Genomic DNA, 25,171 nt, shown 5'->3' with positions numbered 1-25,171 from the left:
GTAACTTTTTTCTTCCACACCTTGGAGGGGGAATTGGATGGAGGGGTAGGTATCTTTTTTTTTTTAGCGCTACAACCCCACCATCGCACCCCCTGGACCCTGTCTCGCCTGGCCCCTCCCAATTCTGATCCCCAACCCCTGCAGCCTCACTCAACCCCAGCTCGTCTTCCCAGGCTTTAAATTTCATCATCGAACGCGTCTGGTCAAGCTCTGTAACCATCAACCACGCTATTGCTCGTCGCGGGTCCTGCCCAACAAACGAATCCGACTTCGACTTTTTCGACGTATCTCCCCTCTTCAGATCGCGAAGCTGCCGACGAGGAGCACCGTCACGAAGTACCTACCTCCACAGAGAACCCAGTCACGAAACCCAAACAATGGCCGACAAGAAAGCAAGCGCCTACGGCGCGCCTGCAGGCGACACCGACTTCCGCAAGACCTACGACCTAGACGAATACGCAGCCAAAGCCAAAGACCGCGAGGCCAAAGAAAAAGAAGAAGCCAAAGCCCGGTACGAGGCTAAGCTCGCGGGCAAGAAATACTACAAGCCCCTGACGGGGGACGAGACCCTCACGCAGGCGCGGCGCAACGTCCTGGACCTCAGCGCGCAGGTCGGCAAGACGCAGCTCGTGCCCGCGGGCGCGGGTGTGGGCAAGAGAGGCCGCGGCGCGGGATTCTACTGCGAGCCGTGTGATCTCACGTTCAAGGACAACAAGCAGTTTGTGGAGCACTTGAACACGCCGCAGCACTTGGCCAACACGGGGCAGAAGACCGAGGTCAAGAGGGCGAGTGCGGAGGAGGTGAGGGAGAGGATTGAATGGCATTGGCAGAGGAAGCTGGATCTGGAAAAGGAGAAGGCGACGAGTTTGCAGGATAGGCTTGCGCTACGTGAGGAGGAGAATGCCAAGGAGGCGGAGGAGAGGAGGAAGAAGAGGAAAGACGCGGATGAAAGGAGAAAGACCGAGAAAGAGGCGGCGGAGAAGGTTAAGATGGAATATGGAGATGATGTGAGGATTGAGGGCGAGCATGATGAGGATGATATGATGGCTGCGATGGGGATTACGGGGTTCGGAGGGACGAAGAAGAAATAAGCTGTGCCGCGAGAGGCGGGTGATTCCGAGAGCTGTACGATGATCAGGACGCGAGAAATGATACCCTTGTTTGGCAACACGATGGGAAGAAAGATCCCAAGCTTCGAAGAGTCACCATGGACGTGTGAATATGCGAATTGATTCGAAGCAGTGCGTCGGTTCTAGGTACGGTAAGTCTTCACTGTCCCCAACCACAAAACTGACATTCCTTCACCGAAGTTCTATCGGTCTGTCTCGGTGAGATAGCTGACCGAAGCCCCTCAGATACCGGCACCTCGAACCCCTGCAGCTCGGGTAACCCCACCTTCGCATTGGCTCCGATTTCGACAACCAGCCCGCGGTCGGGTCCGTTTGCCGCCATCAGCAACCTCTCCACGCTGGATATTTCCAGTCCTTTCCCACCTCACTCGAACAAGGCACTGGAGCAAACGACAAAATCTCGAGCCAACAAAGCCGGCATCTGAACGACTGCCTTCTTTTCTCTTCAATTTACGTCAGTCGAAGCCGCATCGAATTATTTAAACGAGCATTACCCCACGCGCCCCTACTGTCAGCTTTCCCTCAATTATTCGTTCGTGACGTCTCCAAGCGCAAACAACTCGAGACTCGGTTTTGGTGTCACCGTCGATCGACCCTTGCCGCCCGACACATACACACGGACCTATACACAGACAGCTACAACGATTCGCAGATCAGGACCTTGCGACACCATGGCATCGTCCTCTGCAGCTGCGGCGTCGCTGCTGGGTCGGCAGCTCAAGGAGATGCAAACGGGAAAGGACATCCCCGGTATCTCGTGCGGTCTGGTTAATGACAACAGCATCTTTGAGTGGGAGGTGATGCTCATGATCAGCGACGACTGCAAGTATTATGGAGGTATGTTTTCTCCCTTCCGCCTGCTGCTTGTTCAAAGTAGATTCGGCCCTTCGAGCTTACCAAGCTGGCTATGCCCCCTCCCCCTCCAACCCTCACCTCCTGCTCGCGCGCAATAGGCTGACATACTTCTCTCCCCAAAAACAGGAGGCAACTTCCGCGCCAGACTCACCTTCCCGGCAAACTACCCCCTTATGCCGCCCTCTCTCACCTTCCAGACGCCCATCCCCTTCCACCCAAACATCTACCCGGACGGCCGGCTCTGCATCTCCATCCTCCACCCGCCCGAGGAGGACCAGTACGGCTACGAGGCGGCCTCGGAGCGGTGGAGCCCCGTTCAGAGCCCTGAGACGATTCTGCTGAGCACCATCAGCCTCTTCCACGGACCTAACGACGAATCGCCCGCCAACGTCGAGGCCGCACGCATGTTTCGCGAGGAGCGCGAGGGCAAGAATAAGGACTTTCGGAGACGGTGTCGGGCTTGTGTTAGAGAGAGCTTGGGGGAGGATTGAGTGGAGTAATCCCGGGAGAATTGCTCCTTCAGACATTGAGATTTGGGGTTGGTGGGAGCCATTGGGATGGCTAGGATGGAGAGTAGATGTGATCCATGTTGCGACCGGCTGGTTGGGTGATTATCACGAGGCATTAACGAGAGAATGGCGAAATCTTGACGAGCGTCCTGCATCATGGAGTTTGGAGATATCTACAGCATTGAAGCAGGCTGGGTTGGCATTCAAATTGACGCCTTTTGAATTCTCAAAGGAGTACTTTGAAGTTTGCATATTCTCTCAGGTTTCTTGGGGGCCTCAGCCAGTCCCTGTGGGTAAATGGAAACGATCATGTTCTATCATCACCACCATCCACCCCCCTGAGTTCTGACCTACACGTAACGTATTTCCCTTCGCTGTCACACCTCTCTCCTGGGTTAGGTCGATGCCTTCACTCTCTCAGCCTCGAGGCCTTTCATTTCTAATCCTCTCCTTCCAACATCACCTCCCTCTCTAAGGAGTATGTTCTCCGTTGCCTCTGGCATCTGTTTTACAGACTACGACAAAACACGGTAATCAACGTCTAAGAAAGAGCGCGCGAATCATTCCCATGCCCGCATGAGCCTTCAGCCTCTCCCGTCTCCAATCCCCAGCATCTTCAACGCTTACCCATTTGTTCGAATGAGCAAGCTGGCGTTTCCCCGGGACAAGCCATAGTCCACAGCTAAGCCCCTCCCATCGCGTCCGCTAGCAGGACTTACGCAGGGGGCGGTCGTTGAAAAGCCCTCCTTTATGGCAGACGCCACAGTTGCCTACAGGAGATCAGGCATTAAGGTTGGAGAAGGAAGCTCCAAGCTGCGGTTCTGGGGTCGAATTGAAAGTAAGGATTGTGAGTTCAGTACTAGCGCATCTAGTCGGCGTGGCTTCTGGACTTTTTGACCATTGATGATGATTGCGTCTTCTTCCACAGGGTACTTTGAGGCCAGGTTTGTGTTGGAGCGTGTAACCCCGTGTCCACGGTCTCGGTAGTGCCCCGAGTTCAAGTGACAAGTTCGATTTTGCCACGACGCCAACGACGAGAAAGACACGAATCGGACACGTACTGGAAAGACTAATACCTAGTAGCAACGAGAACGGCGAAAGACAGCTGGCTCGACTTTAAGCCTCATTTTTGAACAAGTTCTAGCCGCTAGTCATTGGTTCTGAATTCGGCGGCGCCGACATACCAAGCAGGCAGGAAACTTCCGCGGCTGAACATCCATGTCTCACACAAACACAAAGTAAGGTAGTCAAAGCCGGCAGAGAAAGTAACTAAACTGCGCCAGAGCCGTTCTTGTCCATGTCGTGTTTTCCTGCTCCGCACTCTGCCCTGCCACCAGCCTACACCCCTTGGCCATTCAAGCTAATAGGCAACTAGTCGCTCGTAGGTTGTCGAATATCACGAGATTGTCCTCGCATCAACATACCTGTCACCCCACATAGTGGCTCAATTATTGGCCAGCATTGGCCAGCACCGTTGGGCGTGACCTTTTGTTTAAACGTTTAGCCCCTTTAAGCTAGAACGACTTTTATCTCAGAGTTCATTGCAAGGGGACCAGGCCTAGCCAAGTCCACGCTCACGCCATCCCACTGACTGCTAAGAAGCCAAGAATCTCAGTGGTCATGATGAGGGTTCTTCTCCGTGTCCACACCGAACTAAACTCGGTGTGCCATGACGGAAGCGAGTTAGAACGGCCCGTTAGTCAAATCGGTCAAACGGAACAAGTCCAGTCGTAAGATCAACCCCCATGCGTTTTGATAACCAGTCACGACACGTCATTGTTGGAGCCGCAATGTTGGGTGCTACCGAACCAGTCCTCGTCTTACGAACCAGCCCTATGTGACTGCACGGCATTCTTAGTCTTGAGATAGAGTTTGCGCCAGAACAAGACACCTTCCCCCCGTTCAACTGCCGTATCTGTGATGATCTAAGCGTTAAGCTTATTACTAAGTCAAATTTGGGTTGACTTCCAAGAGCATGAGGTGGGTCTAGGTCGTACGGCCTACTTGCTTCGTGACATCGACATGCTCTGGAGACGGTTACAAGCCCCAGGCAACCACATTGGAACGTTGGTAGTAGAGGTGGACTAGTCAAGTACCATTAACGCGGAAGGGCCCGTCTGTATGGGGGCTTGGGGTAACAATCGAGGCGGTAAACCTATCACCTGTCAAGTTAGATCTGACTCCTATCAACGTTAACTATCGAATCATCTACTAGACCTACTCCTTGGCGATCATTTTGATACCTACCTGCTGAACTCTTCCAGACGATCATGCCAATGTCTGGCTGTCTGCGCCATCAAGGAAGAGATGCTGGAGGCTTGTTGCCCTGTATGGAGGATACAAGCCAACCCATACTCAATGAGATGGCGTTACATGTAGGCAATCAGATGTAACCGTCGGACTCAACGCAGATTATCTTGCGACTAAGACTGCCGCATTTCTGTTATATATCAGTTCATGAATCTCTCCCCATTTCCCGAGAACGATTATGAACAGCATTCTCACCTCAAACTCGCAGAGTCAGAGCAGAAGCACTCCCCTTCCACAGTCTGCCCTTTTTGCTTCCTATCAATCCTTTCTGAAGACTCCTTTTGGATCCAGGACCCAACTATCGCAACGGTCGTAGCGACAGCACTGAGACCTTCGGACTCTCGCGTTCAGAAATCTTCCTATCCCCAATCCAACCTCCATATATATCCACTGAAAGTATGACGGATCCGATTACAGTCGCGGCCATCGGCGCAGCGGCTACGGTTGCTGTATGCCTTATTACGACAGCCGCCCCCGAGATCAAACAGGCCCTTCGATGCCGTAGGACCGGACGGCTGTTTCGCAAGCTCAACAAGGCCCTGCAATGTCCAGAAAGTAAGATTCAGCTAGTTCACTTGATAGTATTTGGCACATCATGCGGCGACTTAAGTTCAAACGCTGACGTGGCATGGTAGAGAACTATTGTGACATTACTCGTTTCATTGAAAAGATATACGACAGACAGCGCCGAGGAAATTCTCTGACTGCATTTGAACAGGCGGAACTGGCTCGTGCTGAACAAATTTGGTCTACTCTGTGAGGTGAGTCAATGGCTACTAGCTTCGAGATATCGTTTAATCGTATGCCGAGATTGACAAAACGTCTAGAGTTGAGTCATGAAAAAGATCGTTATATTGAAAGGAACGTGTAAGTCAAAGCACCCACTTTTGGGCACCCCCCCCTTTTGGGCACCCCCAAAAATCCCTCCCAGCCACTATATTAAAACCCTACCTATTATTTCAATTCAACATAACAATTACAAAAATCGTCCAAATGCATTCCTTTTTGGCACACTTACTAATTAATAAGTAATAGTATCGTATACCGAAAATAAGCTCTAATAGGCACTTAATGCTATTAGAAACGGTCTCTCTATTAAAAAGGCCTCGATTGAGTTCGGGGTTCCTAGGATAATACTTTAGGGTCGAAAGAGAGGCCACTAGACGAGGGCGAGGGTATTCGCAGAGCTTTAGAGGCTTCTTTTATAATAAGAAGACTAGCTAGCTTAGTAAATTTATATATAATATTACTTAAGTATTATATTAACTTATAAATAAGTTAGGGAATTTACTAAATAAGTTCTAAGGTCTTAGGGGGATAATAAACTATTTAATAAGAGATAGATTAACGCTTTTATTAAAAGGAATTTATTAATAAGGGTTTAGAGAAGTCGTTTAATCGATTCGCGCCGCGTTAATAGAGCTACTACTAATATAATTAAATAATAGTTTAGATTACTTAATATACTAGAGATTAGCGGTATTAAATAGGCTAATAAGCATAATATAGATAAGACTAGTATAATAGAGGGTAAGGGAGCTAATAGGCTAGTTTTAGGTATAGTAGAGGCCATAGTAGTACAAAAAAAAGAGCCTAGTTCGCGTACCTAGGTAACGATTATTAAGTATATCTTTACTAATAGTAGAGTTATTAAACTACTAGTTATTTATAAAAGAAAGTCGGTTTAATAGCAGTAGTTCCCTCTTTAACTTACTGCTTATAATAGTTAGAAGTTTATAATAATAAATAATAGCTAAACGACCGACGAGACTACCTTTTACTAGCTAAAGGAAGTGTTCTTACTATAGACTAAGACCCCCCTTATTAAGGGGCTTAGTAAGCTAAACTAGCCTCGACTATTAGTACTAAATAAGTATAGGAGTTATATAATAATAGAATTTATATAAGAGTACTATAAAAATAACGTCTACTTATTATTCTTATTACTATACGCTTCCTATATCCTCTAGCTATTAGATATAGCTATCTTTAGGCTTATTAAGTCTATATATAAAAAGGAGCTTAGTAAGGAGGATATAGTAGATAATTCTACTATCGTTAAAAAGCAGTACTTCTTAAGCTACTACTAGCTTGCTCGTTTAGCTAGTTTAACGTCGTTAAATATACGAAGTAGGTAGAAAGTAACTAGACTATAGCTACTTAACATAGCTAAGCTACTTCTTAACCTAATAGTCCTACTTATATAAGTTATACTATTTAAAAAGGGCATAGAAGCTAGGTAGACGACTAGTAATACTAATAGACTACTTAACTAGGTATTAGCGACCTCTATTATTAACTAGTTAACTCTTAAGAAGGCTAGCGAGCTCTACGATTACTTAAAGCTATTTATAGAGCTTAGTCTAGATAATAGTACTCGATAACTACTATTTTAAAAAGTAAAAAAAGCTTTTAGAGAGCAGGCCTACTAATTAGCTATATCTTAGTACTAAGTTCGAGTTCTTAAGGCTAGGATTAAGCGCATAAGGCCTAGAAAAAAAAAGACTATATATCTAGACCTAAATACTAGGTTCGTGGATATTTAGAACGTATAAAAAGCTCAGGAGGACTCTAGCGACCGTTTAGTTAGTCCTAATCGACTTATAGGGGTCGAATTACCTAGGGAGAATTTTGATTATATTATTATGGCAGTAGAAGGTAGTTAATTAATTGATTGTGGTTGGTGTTGATGTTTAGATGCCATGTTTTGTTGGGGTGCCCAAAAGGGGGGGGTGCCCAAAAGTGGGTGCTTTGACTTACCTACTTAGTCATAGTCGTCTTTTATTTTTCTTTCGATCTCAACAATAATTACCTAATAAAAGCTTCCCCCACGTTTTCCGTGTTCGACTAACCATGACGCTGGGTAAGTATGTAGATTGTAATAGACTGGAATGAGAACTTCCAGGCCGTTGCGTTGCAATCCACTTTGACTAGAGCCAGAAGAGGTGATCGGATTGCTGAATTGAATCGTGGTCAAAGAAGCGCTGAGTCACTCGCTGTGTCACATTAAGACGTCCATCTACACCTTGGAATCCCGTATGGAGAATCTTAGAGTTCGGGGCCTACAAACTTGTCGAGGCCTTCGGACTCAAAACCCTCGAAATCATGGATCTTCTAAACCATTTTCAGTGAGCGAGGCATATCACTTTTGTATCACAAGCCCGATTCTCAAAAGTCAGATGAACGTTTCCATTTGTTTGAGCACGACGTGTTTTCTACGGGGTCTCTATGAAAGCAACATCGTATGCTCGTCTCAGATCAGTCACGAGTTTGGGGGAATATGGTGCTCCCAGCGCGGTATACAAGCAACAAGCAGAAGAAGAAAGCAAAAGAGTACAATGCCGCTTGCTCAAGATTGATGAATCAAGGAAAATGGGTATCTGGGTATCAGAATCAGAAGCTCTTGACGATGGGAACGCGCTTTCCGATGATGCCGTCTGCCTCGTCAACCTGCAGCTGCAGGGCGAGAGAGTCGGCGCCTTCGTACTTGCCCTTCTGCTTCCAGAAGAAGTCCTTGCCTGACTTGGTCTTGGCGCGGAATGTAGCTTCGGCCTCGACGTTCATCTTGAACATTGTGAAGAAGGAGGAGCCTACGCAGTACTTCTTGGGCGGGCACTTGAGGTTGATGGTGGCAGACCTGGTTAGGATCTCTCCCTCGGTGTCTTCCTCGGTCTAGATTGGTCATGCAATTAGCGAACTGTTTTGAGATATATCGATTGATGGAGACGATTGCTTACGGTGGTCTTCTGCACCTGCCAGGAGAACTCAGTCGTAACCTTACTCTTTCCAATGAGCGGGATGCCGGCCTCAGCTTCGACAGCAACGCGGCCACCCACGTTCCACTGGTTCGCAACGCTGAGAGTGTGCGACCTAGTGACGGCATCCATCGTCATGATCGTGATGATTTGCTCAGCGGTGGAGTTACGGTTGTCGACAATCTGGGATCCAACAGTCATGGTCTGTCCGGGGCCGGAAGGCATGATCTTGTCCGTGAAGCCAGAGTAAGCAATGTTGCTGATGGACACGGACTGAAGCTCGTCGAGGAAGTCGAAGCCGAGATGGCCAATCAGACCGATGTTGCAGTACTGCACGCGCATACGGCCGAGGATGCCGGATCCGACGGGGACCTTTTGCATCGGAGGAGGGTCGCGGAGGACCTGGCCCATGGCAGAGTAAGTCTTTCCGCTGGTGGTTGTGAAGTTGAAGCCATGGAAGGAACCACGGTTCTCGAGAACCCAGAATTCCTTGATGCGGTCGCCGTTCTCGAACTTGAAAACGCCGGCATCGGCCCAGCCTTCAAGTTTCTGTTGAATACCATGTCAGACTTATGGTTTCCAGTACCCTGGAGAACGAAAAGGAAAAAGAAAAAAAGAAAGAAAAAACTGTACTTACGCTGGTGATTGAACTTGCGTTTCCACTGCTGCTAGTAGCGTTGATGGCGCGCATGTTGGTAGACCCAGTGAAGAACTGAATAGAATCAAATGGCCCGTTGAGTTCCTCAGAGTGACAGTTGGCAGAGTTGCTATCAATAAGATTGATGTCACCGACATCGACCGAAACGAAGGCATCGCTGGTGGCGACTGTCAAAGAGTTGGGAACGGTGCCCGACGCAGCGTCCTGGCGCTTGACTCTGTTCGGCTCCGGCGTCTGCGTCGGGCGGATAGACTTTGTGAGGGAGTCTTTGAGGCGCTCGAGGCCCTCGAGATCAAGAGGACCGTGGTCTATGATGGTTGGCGTGATATTTTCCAAGGGCGCCGAAATGACCTTGACACCTCGAGCATCGACGCTGCCGACGGGAGAGGACAATGCGAGGCCGGGGAGGAGAGCAGCACCTACCAAGAGGTGCTTGAAAAAGAGTGTGTTGAAAGACATGTTTTCGCACAAGAAAAGAAGGACTGTTTCAAAAAAGATCGACAAGTTCAGAAAAGAACGACTGTGGTGTTGGAAGCGAAGGAAGTTGTTGAGAGACAGGCTGCTGAGGGGACGTTCGTTGATGTCCTCAACCTCCCGTCTTTATACAACTCGTCTTATCTCCATGACCCATGACATCTTAATCTGTTATACCCAAAGAACAGCGCAATATAGACGCCGATAAACTAAACGGTCACACTGACCCGTCTCGAATAGAACCAGATTTCCCGAGTGATGACCAAGTGGGGCGCGCCTAGTCTTGCGATGCTAGTCAGGGGAAGGGATGGTAGCCTTTCTGGGCTCTCGGCGAAATGGAGACCAGACGAACGTCTTCTTACATAGTATTGCCTAGGATCATGTTATTTATGGTATGATGGACTGCGAGGAGTTTCGCATGTTGTGCAGGCCTCACTGTCTTCCAGAACTCAATTTTGAGGAACGTCACATTGAATGGGGGTTTCAGCGTCACATGGAGGTAGATCTTCTCATGCTGAAGCAGGTATCCTGGACACATGCGAAGCTACCACCTGCAGAGCGTTCAGCTACGCCTCAGCCGATAGCCTCGAAAGTTGTCACGAGATATGGATGTGGTTAATGCTGCCCACATTGAGTGGGCCCGCTTTTTGTGACAGTTATGAGCCCAGCTCCTATCCGCTATTGCCACAATAGTTAAAGTGCCGTATTATCTATAGGTCGTGTATCTAAAAAGCGAAAGACGGCCGTTTAAGTCTCCGTATAAGTAGGTTTTTCTAGTTAATCTACTACTTATGGGGTTAAGGTATAATATAGATACTAGGTTTTTCTAACTAGTTTACTACCTGCGGGGTTAAGGCGTAGTATAGACGCTTATTATACGGATAATGGCTCTAGGCGTCTGGGGGGTAAGTCGACCCACCCCCTTTTGGCCACCCCATCAAAACATAGTATTAAAACATCGCCACTAACTATACTTAATTAATTAACTATCTTCTACTACTATAATAATATAGTTATTATTCTCCCTAGGTAATTCGACCCCTGCGAGTCGACTAGGACTAACTAGACGGTTACTAAAGTCCTCCTAAGCTCTCTATATATCTTAAATATTTATAAACTTAATATTTAGGTTTATTAGTATACTCTTCTTTTTCCGCGGCCTTAATTAGTTAACTTTAGCTTTTAGAACTTAAATATAGTACTAAGATATTACTAAATAGTAGGCCTATTTACTAAATACCTTTTTTACTTTTCTAAATAGTAGTCGTTAAGTATTATAGTCTAGACTAAGCTCTATAAATAACTTTAACTAATCGCAGAGCTCGCTAGCCTTCTTAAGTATTAACTAGTTAATAATAAACGCTACTAATACCTAGTTAATAGCTTTTTTAGTATTACTAGTCACTTACTTAGTATTTACGGTCTTTTTAGTTAGTATAACTAGGTTAAGTAGGACTATTAGATTAGTAAGTAGTCTAGCTATATTAGGGGGATATAGTCTAGTTACTTTCTACCTACTTCGTATATTTAATAACGTTAGACTAGCTAAACGAGCTTTTTAGTAGTAGCTTAAGAAGTACCGCTTTCTAATAATAATAGAATTATTTACTATATCCTCCTTACTAAGCTCCTTTTTATACTTAGACTTAATAAGTTTAAAAATAGCTATATTTAATAGCTAGAGGATATAGGAAGTATATAATAATAAGAATAGTAAGTAAACGTTATTTTTATAGCATTCCTATATAAATTCTATTGTTATATAACTCCTATAGCTATTTAGAACTAATAGTCGAGGCTTATTGAGTATACTAAGCCCCCTAAAGGGGGGGGTCTTAGTTTATAATAAGAACACTATTTTTAACTACTTAAGGGTAGTTTTGTTAGTTATTTAGCTATTATTTATTACTATAAACTCCTAATTAGTATAAGGGTTAAATTTAAGTAAAAATTACTATTATTATACCGACTTTCCTTTATATATAACTAGTAGTTTAATAGCTCGACTATTAGTAAAAATATACTTAATTATAGATACCTAAGTACGCGAACTAAGCTCTTTTTTTCGTACTACTATAGTCTCTATTTTACTTAAAACTAGGCTATTAAATCCCTTACCCTCTAGGATACTAGTCTTATTTATATTATACTTATTAGCCTATTTAATATTACTAATCTCTAGTATATTAAGTAATCTAAATTATAATTTAATTATATTAATAATAGCCCTATTTAAACGCCTTGAATCGATAGTACGACTTCTCTAAACCTTAATTAATAAGTTTTTTTTTAAAAAAGTATTTATCTATCTCTTTTTAAGAGGATTTATATCCCCTTAAGATCTTAGAACTCGCTTAGCGAATTTTATAAGCTATTTATAAGTTAGTATAACGCTTAGATTATATTAAATACGAACTTACTAAGCTAACTAGTCTTTTTATTATAAAAAAAGCCTCTAGAGGTCTACGAATACTATTACCCTCGTTTAGTAGCCTCTTTTATAATTATAAAGAGTTAACCTTAGAACTCCGAACTTAATTAAGGCCTAATTAACTAAGAGACCTCTTCTAATAGCCTTAAGAGCCCGAATAACTTTATTTTTAGTATACGAGATTATTATATATTAATAAATAAGTATATAAAAAAGAATTATATTTAGACGATTTTTGTAATTGTTATGGTGGTTTGAAAATCGTGGGTAGGGTTTTAATACGGTGGCTAGGATAGAGAAATGGGGTGGCTAAAAGGGGGGGGTGGCCAAAAGGGGGTAGGTCGACTTATGTCACGAGATATGGATGTGGTTAATGCTGCCCACATGGAGTGGGCCCGCTTTATGTGACAAAAGTCCTCAGACGTGCCAATGAGAGAGAACGGGCACACCCTCAATTCCCTTGCCGATACTTGCCGATAAGAGCGGTCGCGGGCGGTCTACCAGCGCAATCTTCACGAAAACGAGGCCTTAGAAGGGCAGGCCTGGTAAGGCTGATGAGAAGCAGCTGAAAGGCATGGGTTTCCAAGGTATTATCAGGGGTCTCGACTTTCGTCCCCGCATATCCGCACGCCGCGCGCGTGCGAAGGTGGACATCTAGGAGGGGCTCCCTGGCAGATGGAAATAGAAACGAGGGGCAGAAAATCAATCATCTGATGACCCATTGAGCAGCAAGTTGCTCATCATCGTGATTAATCAAGGCATTTCCCAAAAGCTGTTGTTTGGGCAGTCTAGCTCCTAATTTTGTTTCTGTTTGAATGCTAACTGATGAAGCTCTCCATTTGACAGCTGCCACGCTCACCAGGGACATATTTTCTTCTGTGCGTCCCATATGATAGCGCCCCTAGGCTATTGCCCATTTTCGGTGGCGAAGTGGAAGATACGTCTTGCCGACTTGCTTGTATCGTCTGATGGTTTTCGGCTTCATCGCAAGTCGAACCTTGGCGCTGAAACGCTACTTGGCCTGCCAAATTGCATCACCTACTATGCACAAATTGTACCTTGGCACGATGATCAAGACAAACGGGTCCCTTGTCACAGATTGGTGTACTTGAGAAATGGCGATGAGTCGTTGATAGCGAAATTCTGCCCTGGTTTGAGGTCAAACGACTTGCTTCCACCCTTTCACCCCTGATCTTGGCTGCCACGCAGCGGACGGGAGTACGGCACGAAGCATGAGCCTGACTGTGTGGCTTGAGCCATGTTGCACTTGGTTGACCTTTGACGGGTCCTCCCCCATGTACATAGTTCATGATGTTCCCGGTGTTCTTCTCTGACTTGCAGGGGGAAATTGCTCTAGACTAGCTCAAGCTACGGCTACTCCGTGGTAACGCCGAAACGTGGGGAGAGTGGGAGACTTTAGTTGTTGACTCAAACGAGTATACTTTCCTGGGGTTTCGAAAGCGGAAGGTCGCTTGCTACCGAACCGCCGGGTCGGCGAAGACCTACCTCTGCCCAGAACCTCACTCGTACGAGTTCGGCCGGTATCTATCAGTCATTAAGTTGCTGCATTTTAGGGTTATTTTTCAAAGAGGGCATGTTCTGAGTACGCCGAGATCGCAATCTTACCTTGTGTCCGCGCTTTTGTAGAGTGATTAGGTCTTGTGTGAGCTTTGTCATGATAATCGCATGGAATGACGGGGGGAGAAAGCATTAGTAGGCACCAGTCAGGCCTTTCTCGGCAACTCTCCAAATCTCATTGACACGAAAGTGTCATGACCTCTCCTATCCGATAGAATCGGCCTCGAGAAGCTTGCTTCCTTGAACATATTCCTGCCCGGCCGAAATGGAATGCGGAATCCGCTTGTTGCCCGTTGACCATCGACAGTATGTGCAACATCGACGCGTTGTATGGGTAATTGGCAGATGGCGGTGAAATGTCAAGTAAAGTAAGTCTCGAAGCACGAAGAAGCCGGAAATACTTGCCCTCGATTAAGAATACGAAGGGTACTCGCCTATCGTGACGCAAAGAAGTTGTGGAGATGTTAGGATTTTACGATCAAGAGCCAAGCTTAAATCTTGGCATCGGTGTGGTATCGCTCAATTTGAGACACGCTACTGGGGGTGTCCATGATTCATTTGATCAGATACAGGTTGCGCTGACTCGCTTGTGGATAGCGTACTCATGCTGAGTAAACAGCTTCGCGCGTTTACGCGTTGGCACTGGCTTCATCTCCGTTGTGGATAATTGACTCAAAACCACGTTTTCTATCCTTCGAGTCGTTGCGCATTGTGGACAATGCTGTGGAAACTTCCTATTCTCCGACGTCTGGCCAGCTGGAGTTCTCTCGATTGGGTAGAGCGCACTGGTACTCCGTACACACATCGAAATCAATGGGGTTCGGTTTTGGGTTCATGGGCAGCGAAATGAAAACATTAGCTGTTAGAAATTGACCGGTGGGATAAGTCCTACTGAGCTCAGCTTCCAATCCGTCTAGTATCATATTGTAACAAATGTGCTGCCTAAGCTCATGTGACCCAAGGCAATCGAGTCGGCAATCCGAAGCCCCTTGACTGGTCTCACAACAAGCTGAAGAGATATGACGTTGGAGAGGGAATCCCTGCATGCAATATGATTGGCCTAACACGTGCCGACATGGAACCACCTTCATCTCTTACCTGTCTCCGCAGGTCAACTGGGATGAACCAACCTCCAGCACCACTCGCAAGCGAGGCCCAGCCCGCCGGTTCCATCGTCTCATATCGATTAAATCAACATCAATGGACGATACCGGCGTTGATGCGCGGGTGCTCTATGCCATAGGCGCTGCGGTCATTCTGGCTGGCCCGATCGCATCTCACTTGTTCTTCCGCGGTGAAGAAAGGACCTTGACATCGCGACTTCAGCGCTGGCTTCGATCTCCGCCACGATATACGCACGGCTCACTTGTAGAGGGCCAATTCCGTCTCATTCACTTACTTCCGGGACATGAAGATGACGGTGTTCGAATTGACCTCACGAACGAGTGGCTTAAGGCGCCAGTCAAATACCATGCCGTTTCCTATGCATGGGGAGATGCTCGGGACAAAACATACATCACCTGCAAAGGAAAAGAGATTCAAATTACTAAAACTCTTTTTGAAGCGCTGAAGCGTTGGCGCTCCCCTACTGAGGAGGTTGTGCTCTGGGCCGACTCCATTTGCATCAACCAGAGGAACACTTTGGAGAAAACCCAACAAATTGGGCGAATGTCGGAAATTTACTCAAATGCGGAAGCTGTCAGAATTTGGCTTGGGAGTGACGATTCCAACATCGATGGAGTTCAGGATGTCATCAAGGAAGCATCTGAGATCATCCCTGAGGTAGGTTGTGGACGATCCTCACCAGAACAGAAAAAGTGCAGATATCCTTGCCACTCGCAACCAGGAACGAGCGCAAGACGGCAAGTCTACCGTCTGGAATCTGGACTGGAGACCTCTTAGGGCACTAATGAATCACACTTGGTTCGAAAGAAAGTGGGTTTATCAAGAGGCGATTCTCAACGATAACACCTGGCTCTATTGCGGGAAGCTCATGATGCCGTTTCAACCACTCTCAGAGCTGGCTCTGAGAATGTCAACGTTTGGGATCCAAGCTCTGCCAAAGGATGGAACCGTAAATGACAGCAACGTGACTTTTCTCCCAACCCGTCTCTATAACCTTTCGATGATGCGCATGAGCCAATGGTATCGAGGCAAGCAACCAGTCACGCTGATGGACGGCGTTAAAGCCACCAGAGCATTTCAATGTACCGATCCTCGAGACCACATTCTGGGTGTCTTAGGCTACGCCTCGGATATCGAGAAAGATAGCATCATTTCCCGAGACAACTTGTACTCTCTTTCGGTTCAAGAGTGTTACATACGCTTCGCCCGATCTCAGCTCCTGGAGAAGAAGGACCTCGGTGTTCTGGCATGCGCGCCACAGAAACTGGTTACCGACGTTGCGCTCCCCTGGTACTACCGACCTGTATACCGATGGCAGCGTCGAAGGCTGTCAGATCTCCCAACTTGGGTACCCGATTTGAGAAACCAGGAGTTTGACGCGTTGCCAAGCTACAGCGTTCGGTATGGCAAGTTCTCAGCCGGCGGCATACAGCTTGGGAACGTCGAAATCATCGATGACAAAATACTAAGGTGTTCTGGCATGCTAATCGATACCATCGAGGAAGATGGGATCTCTTGGCCTGAGCTACCACTCCCACCGAAACCTAAGCGCGTCCCGTACCCGCTTGACAAGATGGATGCCTACTACGCCCGAAATTCTTTAAGGTCGCTCAACTTCTACAAATCCTGCGTTCGAGTTGCGTCAGGTTCTGATCGCATTCAAGACATGTCCCCTGAACGCCTCTCTGAATTCTGGAAGACCCTGACGTCTGAGAGAAGCCAGCTGAGCGACCGCATCGACGTGGACCTTTCGGAGTCTATCAAGGATATGATAACGAACATGGAGACCTGGCTCGTCTCCGAAGACCCCGAAGAGGCGAATAAGGCACGATTGGCTTTCGTCGCGGCTGCTGTGACGGTGGAGATGACTATCCTGGCTGCTGCCAGCCCACGGAGGTTCTCTCGCACAGCGGTCGGTAGGCTGTGCTTGGTGCCCAGAAATGCAAAGGTTGGTGATTCGATATGCTTGCTTCTTGGTTCCGAGGTTCCTTTCGTGGTTCGGCCTACGAAGGGAGGCAGGTACGAGCTCATTGGGGATGCGTACGTTAGTGGGGTCATGGATGGAGAAGCTATTGCGTCTGGCGAATATTTCGAGACAGACATCAACTTGGAGTAGCGCAATCACACGTTTCTGGAATGCCTATGTGAGCCTTCGGAGACACCAAGCATTGGAAAGATAACTATGGATTCTCAGATGATGTCTAGTCAATGATTACACGATAACGAAAGACAAGTTTCAGCCCAAGCTCAAGATCCTACCAGGGTTGTGCTCGCGAACATGTGTTTGATGCCACCCCATAGCTCGAGTGACAGGCAAGTACCGGAATGATTGGATGGTTTTGGAAATGCGTTAGGGTGTATGACATGATCCCATCGTTTCATCGACGAGATAAGCTTCCATTAATCAAGCAAACCTAGCCCATCTTTAGTCCGATCCCGAGAGAGCTCTATGGGGACTGTTTGGGATGCCCGTTGTATTAAGGATTCTCGCATACGTGTTCAAGTACTTGGCACTGTCGATACCGCAAGACACAAGCCCATCATGTTATCCATTCCAACGGAACCCATGGTAGGAGTTCGTACTGTGGGTCATTCGAGGTGATCGCGTCGGATCTCCCGCTGATAATTGTGTCATGCCTGAACTCGCGAGCGATGATGGTGGTGGAATCGCCAACAGAGCCCTTGAGGTTGCAGCCTCTGTATCCGGGCACATGACTAGTATCTGCCACTTTTCTTCGTTGTTCTGGGCCTTTTCAAGCACTTTATTGCTCTGAGATTTGTTTCTCAAGGCGACGTCGCCGGTGCTGGATGGAAGGGAAGCAAAGTTTCGACGCACTCTATCTTGAGAGAAATAGAAGAATGTAGAATTGTTGACCCTCTTAGAGAGACGTGTGGGCAGATGAAGGTTGATCGAAAGAGGTGGCCCTAGGGACTAACAGTGAATGTGATGGCGAGGACTGGACACGAACAGGGAAGAAAACATTATGCTACCTTCTCATAGTCAACTTCTGAGAAATTTCTGGAAATACAAAGCTCTGTTCAACATGATGCTGTCATACGCCGATGCCATCTGCTGAGGTTAACACTTTTGGTCTACGTTGAATAGCTGACAGTAACAGTTGTTGTGCAAGTATATATCCATTGAAAGCACTGTAAATTCTGAATGAACGACCGGTAGCCGTAGTACAGGATTGCTTGAATCTTGGACTGCAAGGCGTTGCGGCATCTATCTCAGAATTGCCTCACATAATTCATCTCCAAGAGGCCAAAATGCCGAACCCACAGGTAGTTCTTCGGCCGAGCCAGCAGATACGAGATTTAATTCAGGACTCGTGCTACGAATTTGCTGCTTGCTTCGCTTGTCGGTCTGTCTGTTCTAGCTTCCCTTGCATTTTTGATCGCATGTGATAGGAGAGTCGCCGTTCTTATTGGTTCCTCAATCTTATGTTTGCACAAACTCCGCCTGTGTTTCTTGTGATATCACAGGTAGGCCTGAGAGACATCTCGTCCAAGTTTGTCTTAGAGAAAGTTTTGACGATCAATCGTGGCCAACGTAGTCTGCAATTAGACACGGAAGGCTAAGTTGTAACTTGTGGCATTTCAGACGACTGTCCTAACTCCCGGACAGTGGTGTCATCCGCCAAGCAGACAAATCTACAGATTCATAGGAGCTGCCACGTTCATCCAATGGACAGCCAAATATGAAACGACTTTAGGTACTATCTAGACAGCCGACTGACAACTCAAACACCACGACATTGCAGAACAGGCGGTGAACGTGCGGGGTGATATATCACCGTGTGCTCAATTGACATAGCGCGTCCCAAGAAATAGGTAAATTCGCAGCCTCGACGCGTGTGTTTCCTATTTAGCTCTATTTAAAGTTTATGACCGGCGTAGACTTTTCGAGTTCCTTCTCGGCAGGCGAATTTACACCTTGTCTGAAACCGGGTCCCTCTCTAAGAGATGCTGGAACCAAAGCCACAATATCAGGAAGAGTTTCATAGCTTACTTACGAGGTAGACGACAGCGAAGGGATAGAAAAGTGGAAGACCCTGTGTTGAATGCATGATATATCAAAAAGGCCAGACTGCGGTAACGTAACAAATCAACTCTAGTCTCCTTGCTTTGTTTGCCTTGTTTGCTTATCTCGGCGAAAGTGAGGAAGTGAAGCAAGTACAGAGTCAGTATTTAGTGACTACTTGCTTCATTCACTGGAAGTAAGTTACATCACCAATTCGGGAACACTCACTGATAGCAAGCATACTTATTTATCATTTGCAAAAATAGAAGATGCGGCCAGTGTGGATTGAACACACGACCTTCAGATGATTTGAATGAAGTTTTCAGGAAAGAATTCCACTTCAGTCTGACGCTCTCCCAACTGAGCTATGTCCGCCACGATCTTCGATGTTGAACACTGGGAAGGCAGGATTTCAAGTAGCGAGTGTGTGAAGAGCGAAACCCACGATGCCCCCACTAGGGTTCCATTGTCGCGGGCCTAGCAAGTTTATGAGCGGGTTGTTTGGTTTCCTACGCATCCACAACGATACGTTAGCCTGAATTCTTGATCCCAACTCCTCAATGAAATCTTCAATAGTGCCTCGCGCATATTCAGTTACGTTATAGATTTCACTCATGATATACTTCATATCGTTAATGTCGCGGACGAAGTTGCGAACGAATAGCGTCAAAGAAAAGTTTGAAAATTAGGCTACTCTGTCATGAAGGTCATGGTCCGGAGGTTCCGTTCGACCTTTGGGATTTGACCCATACTAGGATCACCCAAGGGCGTTACGTGAAGTCTAATCTGACGTTCGGAAACCCGCCAAAAGATGCCGGTATTGCCGTATTTCCGGGCCAGTGACCGAGAAGTCCGGGGAAGTCCGGGCCTTCTAGCTTCGACATGTGAGCTGCAAAACTGCAAAAGTCATGCTGATACTGCCTGCCGACACAAGGTGGTGGGGGCTTGGGGACTTAGGGGATAGGTCGAAAATGTAAAGATCGGACCCGACTGGCTTGTCAGGCTGGCACATCTTACAAGCGGCCCGCACTCCGACCGCTTAGTCGGCTCCAGCCGGCAGTGTCCGCATCAAAGCACCAAATCAGACATCGTTCATACTAATAGTTTCATCACTCCAGACTAGGACAGCGTGGTCTCTTAAGCCATGGACACGCCCCTGACTCGTGGAATCACGCCAAAATGTAGAAAAATTAGAATTGTAGCGACCTATCAGATGCCCCTGTACTGTCGTATAGTTACCGAGGTCGCGAAAACCTGCTCCCCCACTAGCGGCATGACCAGGTCGCTGGTTGCGGCACGGTAGACAGACGTTTGACGGCACCTTCTGACAGGGAAGCATATTATTTGACAAGCAATGAGGTTTTTAACATGAAACTCCAAGTCGTGAAGTACACTCACTTATTGGCAGCAGTCACGCCTAAAGGATAAGCAAATGCCAAGCTTTATAAGTAATCAGGCCGTGAACTTAAGTCTAAAGCTGGGGAACTACAAGTCTCACCGGGTGTTTTTGAGGTTCGCGAATAAGAGATGCCTTGTGGTTTGCTAGATTGACGGGCAGTAGATGGTGTGATCGGATACACGAGCCGGGCTCAGGGCGCTTAAGCAAAAGCTCTACGCGCACCCGGTTACTTAGGTGGCGATCTGGTTGGTCGCGGTACAGATGCTGGGTTTCAGAGTCGGAGAAGCTGCCAGGCGAGCTCTACGTACTGCTCGCCTATCCTGCACAACCCGAGTTTTCTGATATTTAATTTTCTGTGGGGGCTAGGCTGGCACGGCTGGGCAGCGCGGTGGACCGGTGTTGGTGAATAACACAACATTATCTAGCTGAGAATAGGATTTTTGCTGCTGGGTGTCTTCTAGTTTACCTGACTCAGCGGAATATCAGCAGCCGATCCAAGACAAGGTGACGCTTGAGTGTGGCGCCGAGCTTTCCAATGGAACTTGTCCGTCTAAGCTAGCCCCTTACACCACCCGAGAAAGTGCGAATACGACTAGAGTACGAAGGCGTCCGCGGGTTGGATGCAGGTTATGCGTCCCCTCTATTAATCAACAGCCGTATCTCTCTACGCTGCATCAGGGCGTAATCATCTATCGCCGGAGCTTGGCCAAGAGCGATTTGTCTCGTCGAGTCTGTTGTCATGGCGGAAACGCCGTGGTGTGATACCGACTTAACGAATCGTTGTTCACCGACTCGATCCGCCGCGTAGCTGTCATCGGACAGCACCGAGTACGAACATGCAACCAAACCCGTCACGGCGGGCGCATCCAAAGACTCGAACAGGCTGTAAGACTTGTAAATCGAGGAAGATCAAGGTAAGCATGTTTGGTACTACGGCTGTGTACGGCTTGAATGCACGCGTGATAGTGGGTTGTAGTACCAGGATCAGTAGTCCTGGTCTAGAAGCCGCCATGCTTGTCCAGTGTCTCGTCCTTGGGGGCCGGGCCGGTGGGATTAACATCTTCATTCTTCCCTCAAATGTTTAGAAACCGGAAATTGACTTACGAGACTCTTCTAGTGTGATGAGCAGCGACCAGCCTGCAAAAACTGCCTCAAACATGGCGTGGCTTGCGGCTTTCTATCCTCACCGTCACTCGACCCCATGTTGACCCTTTCTCAGCATGCGGGCGAGTTGAACTTTCTCGACCTTGAACTCCTGCATCATTACTGCAACTTTACCGCGCAGACTCTATCAGACAACCCGCTGCTCGGGGACTTCTGGCGGCTGAATGTCGTCAAACTCGGGCTGGAAACCGACTACGTCATGAGGAGCATTCTCTCGCTGGCAGCATTGCATCTTGCGAATCTAAGACCCGACAGGAAAGACCAGTTACTGGAGAAGTCGATGGTGCATCACGAAATCTCCTCGAGAACAGCTGTTGGCTTGATGGAGCACGTCCAAGACGAGAATAAAGCACACTTGTTCATCTTCTCAGTCTTGACTATCTACATCGGTAAGAGTTCTCGTTCTCGGTCTCGCTGCAGGAAGAGTATGCTGACCTGTTTCTCCACTCCCAGTTCTAGCCAATTCGCAATATCTACACGAATCGCCGCTAGCCAGTGCAGGCCAATCTCCCGACTGGATAGTCCTATTCTGCGGGACCCGGTATCTTGTGGGGGAACCGAACGACAATCTTCTAATCTCACCAATTATTACGCGGATTACTGCACACTTCCAGTATCGAGAAGGACCATATCACCACACGCATCTTGGAGACCTGGAAGCAAATATCAACGCATCAGAGCCAGATAATGGGCTTCTGGAGATATACAACAGGGCCATCAATGAGCTCTACAAGTCTTATGGCGCTTTCTATGAGTCCGCAGAGCCTCAAGACATCACTGATGTGTTCATCTGGATTGCCATGGTTGCAGACGACTTCCTCCCGTTGCTGAGAGAGAATAGACAAAAGGCGCTGGTGATATTCTTGTACTTTTGCATGCTTCTCAAGCGCTTGCGAAGTCGCTGGTGGCTGGACGGTTGGGCAAATAACCTCTATGCAGAGACGTACGGTATGCTAGACCATGAGCATAGGTCGTGGATCAGAGATCTAGCAATGGAAACCCATGAACTTTGTCTATGAACAACACGTCTACATCTTCCACTACCCAGTGCCTATATAATTTCACGCATCGATACAGCGGGCGACGAATGTGTCAAGCCTAAAGTTCACTCGTGTGATGCTTCTCTATCGTACATGGTCCAATCTAGCAACGCTAGACACTGACGGACAACCAGCTTTGCTATTCTTTATCACCTATTTCCGGCCAGTATGCCTTTTAGAAAGCTCTTCCAACATACAGGCACTATCGCTGGAGCCTAATGTATCTCGGTCTTTTCTTGATACCTTCTGTTCCAGGTCTTCAACATACCAAACCAGGAAAATCGCCATGACCGCGACCATAAGAACGGTATCGAAGATGTAGAGAAATATTTCGTGTGAAATAAGGTACCCGCGGTTACCTTGAAGGTATTCGATGACTCGGAAGACGCTTCGTACGAGAATGATAAGACTGGTGCTGTAAAGGACCCAGAGGTATCTTCGCCAGGGGACGATCCCTTCGATGGCGACCGATGTAGGCTTCCGACTGATTCGATGATGGAATAGGATAGTCGTGATGATGAAGAACCCGAAGACAAGAATCTGAACTAGAAGGCCGACAATGATGATCTTCTCGCCAATATCGTAGAGCTCCAGGGTTCCCGCTGCTTGAATCCCGCCTCCTCCAGCCTGCAATGTAAACGAGACGACGTCTCCAGTGACGAAAATCTTCGTGACCCATGGCACAGGCAACAGGGAAAGGTTGTCGGCTCGGAGAGTTCGAATCAGCCGGCCGAGTATCATGTAAATCGAAGCTGCGTACAAGGCCGGGGCGACAAGGATCAGGATGGCCTGCATGACGAAGCCGCCGATGGCCATGGTATCAAAGTGTGACCATATTCGTCCGCAGTAACCTATCGTCTGAACTGCAAAGTCAAAGTCAGTATTTTCAGTCCCGGCAGATGGGAGGGCAGTTCTGCAAAGCCTTCAATGGAACGAGAAGCCTCGGGAGTCCGAGTAGGGGGCAAATTCTCAGCAGGGCCACACTCACAAATACCACCAAGAGCAAAGGCAGTAAAGTAAAAAGCTCGGGCTCGATACAGTCGCCAGAAATGAAGGATGGTCAGAACTGCAAACACGGCAGCACTGACTATGGCGGCCGGAAGAGATGGCGTGTAGCGGTAAAGTCGGAAGTCAAATGCTTCCCCTGCAGCTGCCTCTGCACCCCCAGCGCCTGTCGTCGAGTTGAGTCCGTCCATGTCAGCCCCACCTTCAGAGCTTTACTGTTTTGGGGAGGCCAATGAAAGTGTAGGTTGTAGCCGATTGCTTTGAGTTGATGATCGTGTGCTAGCCCAGCTCCCACACCGAGACACAGAACGACAAGTCTCTTAGAGTTGAATGAGAGTGATCTAGAGGGAGAGAATGATATTGGAACCGTTATTCTGATTCGAAATCAGGCAGTCTTTCGGGACTTTTAGTACTTCTGCCATAAAGGAGTGTGCCGGCGGGAGATACAATACTAAGCTTGGGACCTTCGGACTCCTCGCACACCTCGTACATCACCCGAGTCCGACGTCCTCGGACTAATTGTACTACTTTGGTCACGTGAAGTCAAGGGATGCATGAGGCTTAGATATCCATCATCATCAATGATTTACGAAAGAACTCCTGCGCCACATCACAGGCACCCGAAAAGTCCGAAGATTCCGAGTCACTCGCATCTTTTCAGTCGACTGAGAGTTCAAAAGCGCGAGGGAACCGCAGCTAGATAGCCTTAAGAGAGAAATATTTTGACCTCATGATTTCACTGATCACCTCCTATAGCATACTGTTGGACGTTATCGAAAATGTTACTTCAGGTCAGTGGCTAAGTGCTAACTTATCCTCATATTGTTGGTATCTTGTTTAATCCTCTGGAAATCAATGCCGAGCCTTGTTCGACATATTTTCAACCACTCTATGTCTTTGGTAATCAATTCCGAACATATCATCTATGCGTTTATTTATTTTTCTCAGGGCTTGATCCTGAACTAAGTATATTAAACGTTGTTATACCGTGTGGAACGTACTGCCTCTATTTTGCAGACCCACGGTTCTAGGAACTGATGATAAGGAAGTCGGACTATCATTCGTTGCCACCCAGCATGGAAAGATAGTATATTGGAGGAGAGACCACTCGATTCGGTCAATCTATGTATGCATGTAAGCCAAAATCTTGACAGAACCGCTGGATAATTAAGTACCGTACCTTAGTTCAAGACGTTATTGATCGTAGGTTGTGTTAGTTAATGTAATCGAGTCATTTGAGAAACCAGTCAGGAAAGAAGTTAACTGAATATTATCAGTTAATGGAAGATGATGACCAAAGAGCGAGCGATTGTGGTAAGTACCTATTCGACAACCTAGTCTGTGTCGTTCAACCATCAACAAGTCGCGCATGAGGTTAAGGTGATGAGCCTGCGTTGTTACGTCAGGTATTCACAAGACAAAATATCAAGGTATTCATATGTCGATGTTGGCCTCTTGAAATGAAACAAAGACAGAAAATCTGCCCCGCGATCAGATATGGGTATTGAACTCGGTGACTAGCACTTTGAATCCTTCGCTACGATGAGGCCTCAAACGAAAGCTTCGTTTCATTATTATCAAAGACGTGAGTAGATTATTTACATTTTCTCCAGGTATAGTTGAATGAATACTTGCTGGAATAGGTCGATTCAAAACATCGCAAAATATTACAAAGACTGCTCGAAGCTTCTTTTGCTGCCTTGCCAACCTGAAA

At 47.3% G+C, this 25,171-nt stretch overlaps 5 protein-coding genes and 1 non-coding gene across 6 annotated transcripts, besides 1 other annotated feature; 3 read left to right on the top strand and 3 right to left on the bottom strand.

Annotated features, from left to right (window-relative positions):
• Positions 1–377: 377 nt before the first annotated feature.
• Positions 378–5,564, top strand: CLUP02_17751 (uncharacterized protein; the record flags this gene model as incomplete). The annotated part of the gene is made up of 23 exons (XM_049296655.1): positions 378–1,066; positions 1,139–1,215; positions 1,311–1,481; positions 1,508–1,584; positions 1,646–1,967; positions 2,112–2,438; positions 2,509–2,783; positions 2,894–3,024; positions 3,076–3,127; positions 3,170–3,341; positions 3,423–3,438; positions 3,482–3,551; positions 3,639–3,732; positions 3,778–3,868; positions 3,935–3,974; positions 4,043–4,158; positions 4,218–4,286; positions 4,353–4,411; positions 4,485–4,560; positions 4,759–4,869; positions 5,013–5,041; positions 5,096–5,359; positions 5,440–5,564. 23 exons carry the CDS (start codon positions 378–380, stop codon positions 5,562–5,564), a joined length of 3,453 nt encoding a protein of 1,150 aa, XP_049137879.1.
• Positions 5,565–7,734: 2,170 nt separating this feature from the next.
• On the bottom strand, positions 7,735–10,322 carry CLUP02_17750 (uncharacterized protein; the record flags this gene model as incomplete). The annotated part of the gene is made up of 10 exons (XM_049296654.1): positions 7,735–7,800; positions 7,871–7,918; positions 8,044–8,184; positions 8,213–8,476; positions 8,542–9,108; positions 9,197–9,649; positions 9,720–9,779; positions 9,919–9,982; positions 10,054–10,219; positions 10,292–10,322. 10 exons carry the CDS (start codon positions 10,320–10,322, stop codon positions 7,735–7,737), a joined length of 1,860 nt encoding a protein of 619 aa, XP_049137878.1.
• A 253-nt stretch (positions 10,323–10,575) lies between these two features.
• Positions 10,576–10,659: a sequence feature (Short protein (CLUP02_17749, UQC76236.1) was converted to a misc_feature.).
• Positions 10,660–14,900: 4,241 nt separating this feature from the next.
• Positions 14,901–16,941, top strand: CLUP02_17748 (heterokaryon incompatibility protein; the record flags this gene model as incomplete). Its single annotated transcript, XM_049296653.1, has 2 exons — positions 14,901–15,482; positions 15,547–16,941. The coding sequence occupies 2 exons, from the start codon at positions 14,901–14,903 to the stop codon at positions 16,939–16,941; spliced, it is 1,977 nt and encodes a 658-aa protein (XP_049137877.1).
• A 2,178-nt stretch (positions 16,942–19,119) lies between these two features.
• On the bottom strand, positions 19,120–19,224 carry CLUP02_tRNA330. The gene has a single exon. It is a non-coding gene; the product is annotated as a tRNA-Phe (tRNA).
• A 2,225-nt stretch (positions 19,225–21,449) lies between these two features.
• On the top strand, positions 21,450–22,431 carry CLUP02_17747 (C6 zinc finger protein; the record flags this gene model as incomplete). The annotated part of the gene is made up of 2 exons (XM_049296652.1): positions 21,450–21,801; positions 21,866–22,431. 2 exons carry the CDS (start codon positions 21,450–21,452, stop codon positions 22,429–22,431), a joined length of 918 nt encoding a protein of 305 aa, XP_049137876.1.
• Positions 22,432–22,605: 174 nt separating this feature from the next.
• On the bottom strand, positions 22,606–23,648 carry CLUP02_17746 (uncharacterized protein; the record flags this gene model as incomplete). The annotated part of the gene is made up of 2 exons (XM_049296651.1): positions 22,606–23,315; positions 23,441–23,648. 2 exons carry the CDS (start codon positions 23,646–23,648, stop codon positions 22,606–22,608), a joined length of 918 nt encoding a protein of 305 aa, XP_049137875.1.
• Between the last annotated feature and the right edge of the window lie 1,523 nt (positions 23,649–25,171).

The sequence above is a fragment of the Colletotrichum lupini genome, chromosome 10, assembly GCF_023278565.1.
Source record: "Colletotrichum lupini chromosome 10, complete sequence".
NCBI lineage: Eukaryota > Fungi > Ascomycota > Sordariomycetes > Glomerellales > Glomerellaceae > Colletotrichum > Colletotrichum lupini.
This window is presented reverse-complemented; position numbering and strand designations above follow the sequence as displayed.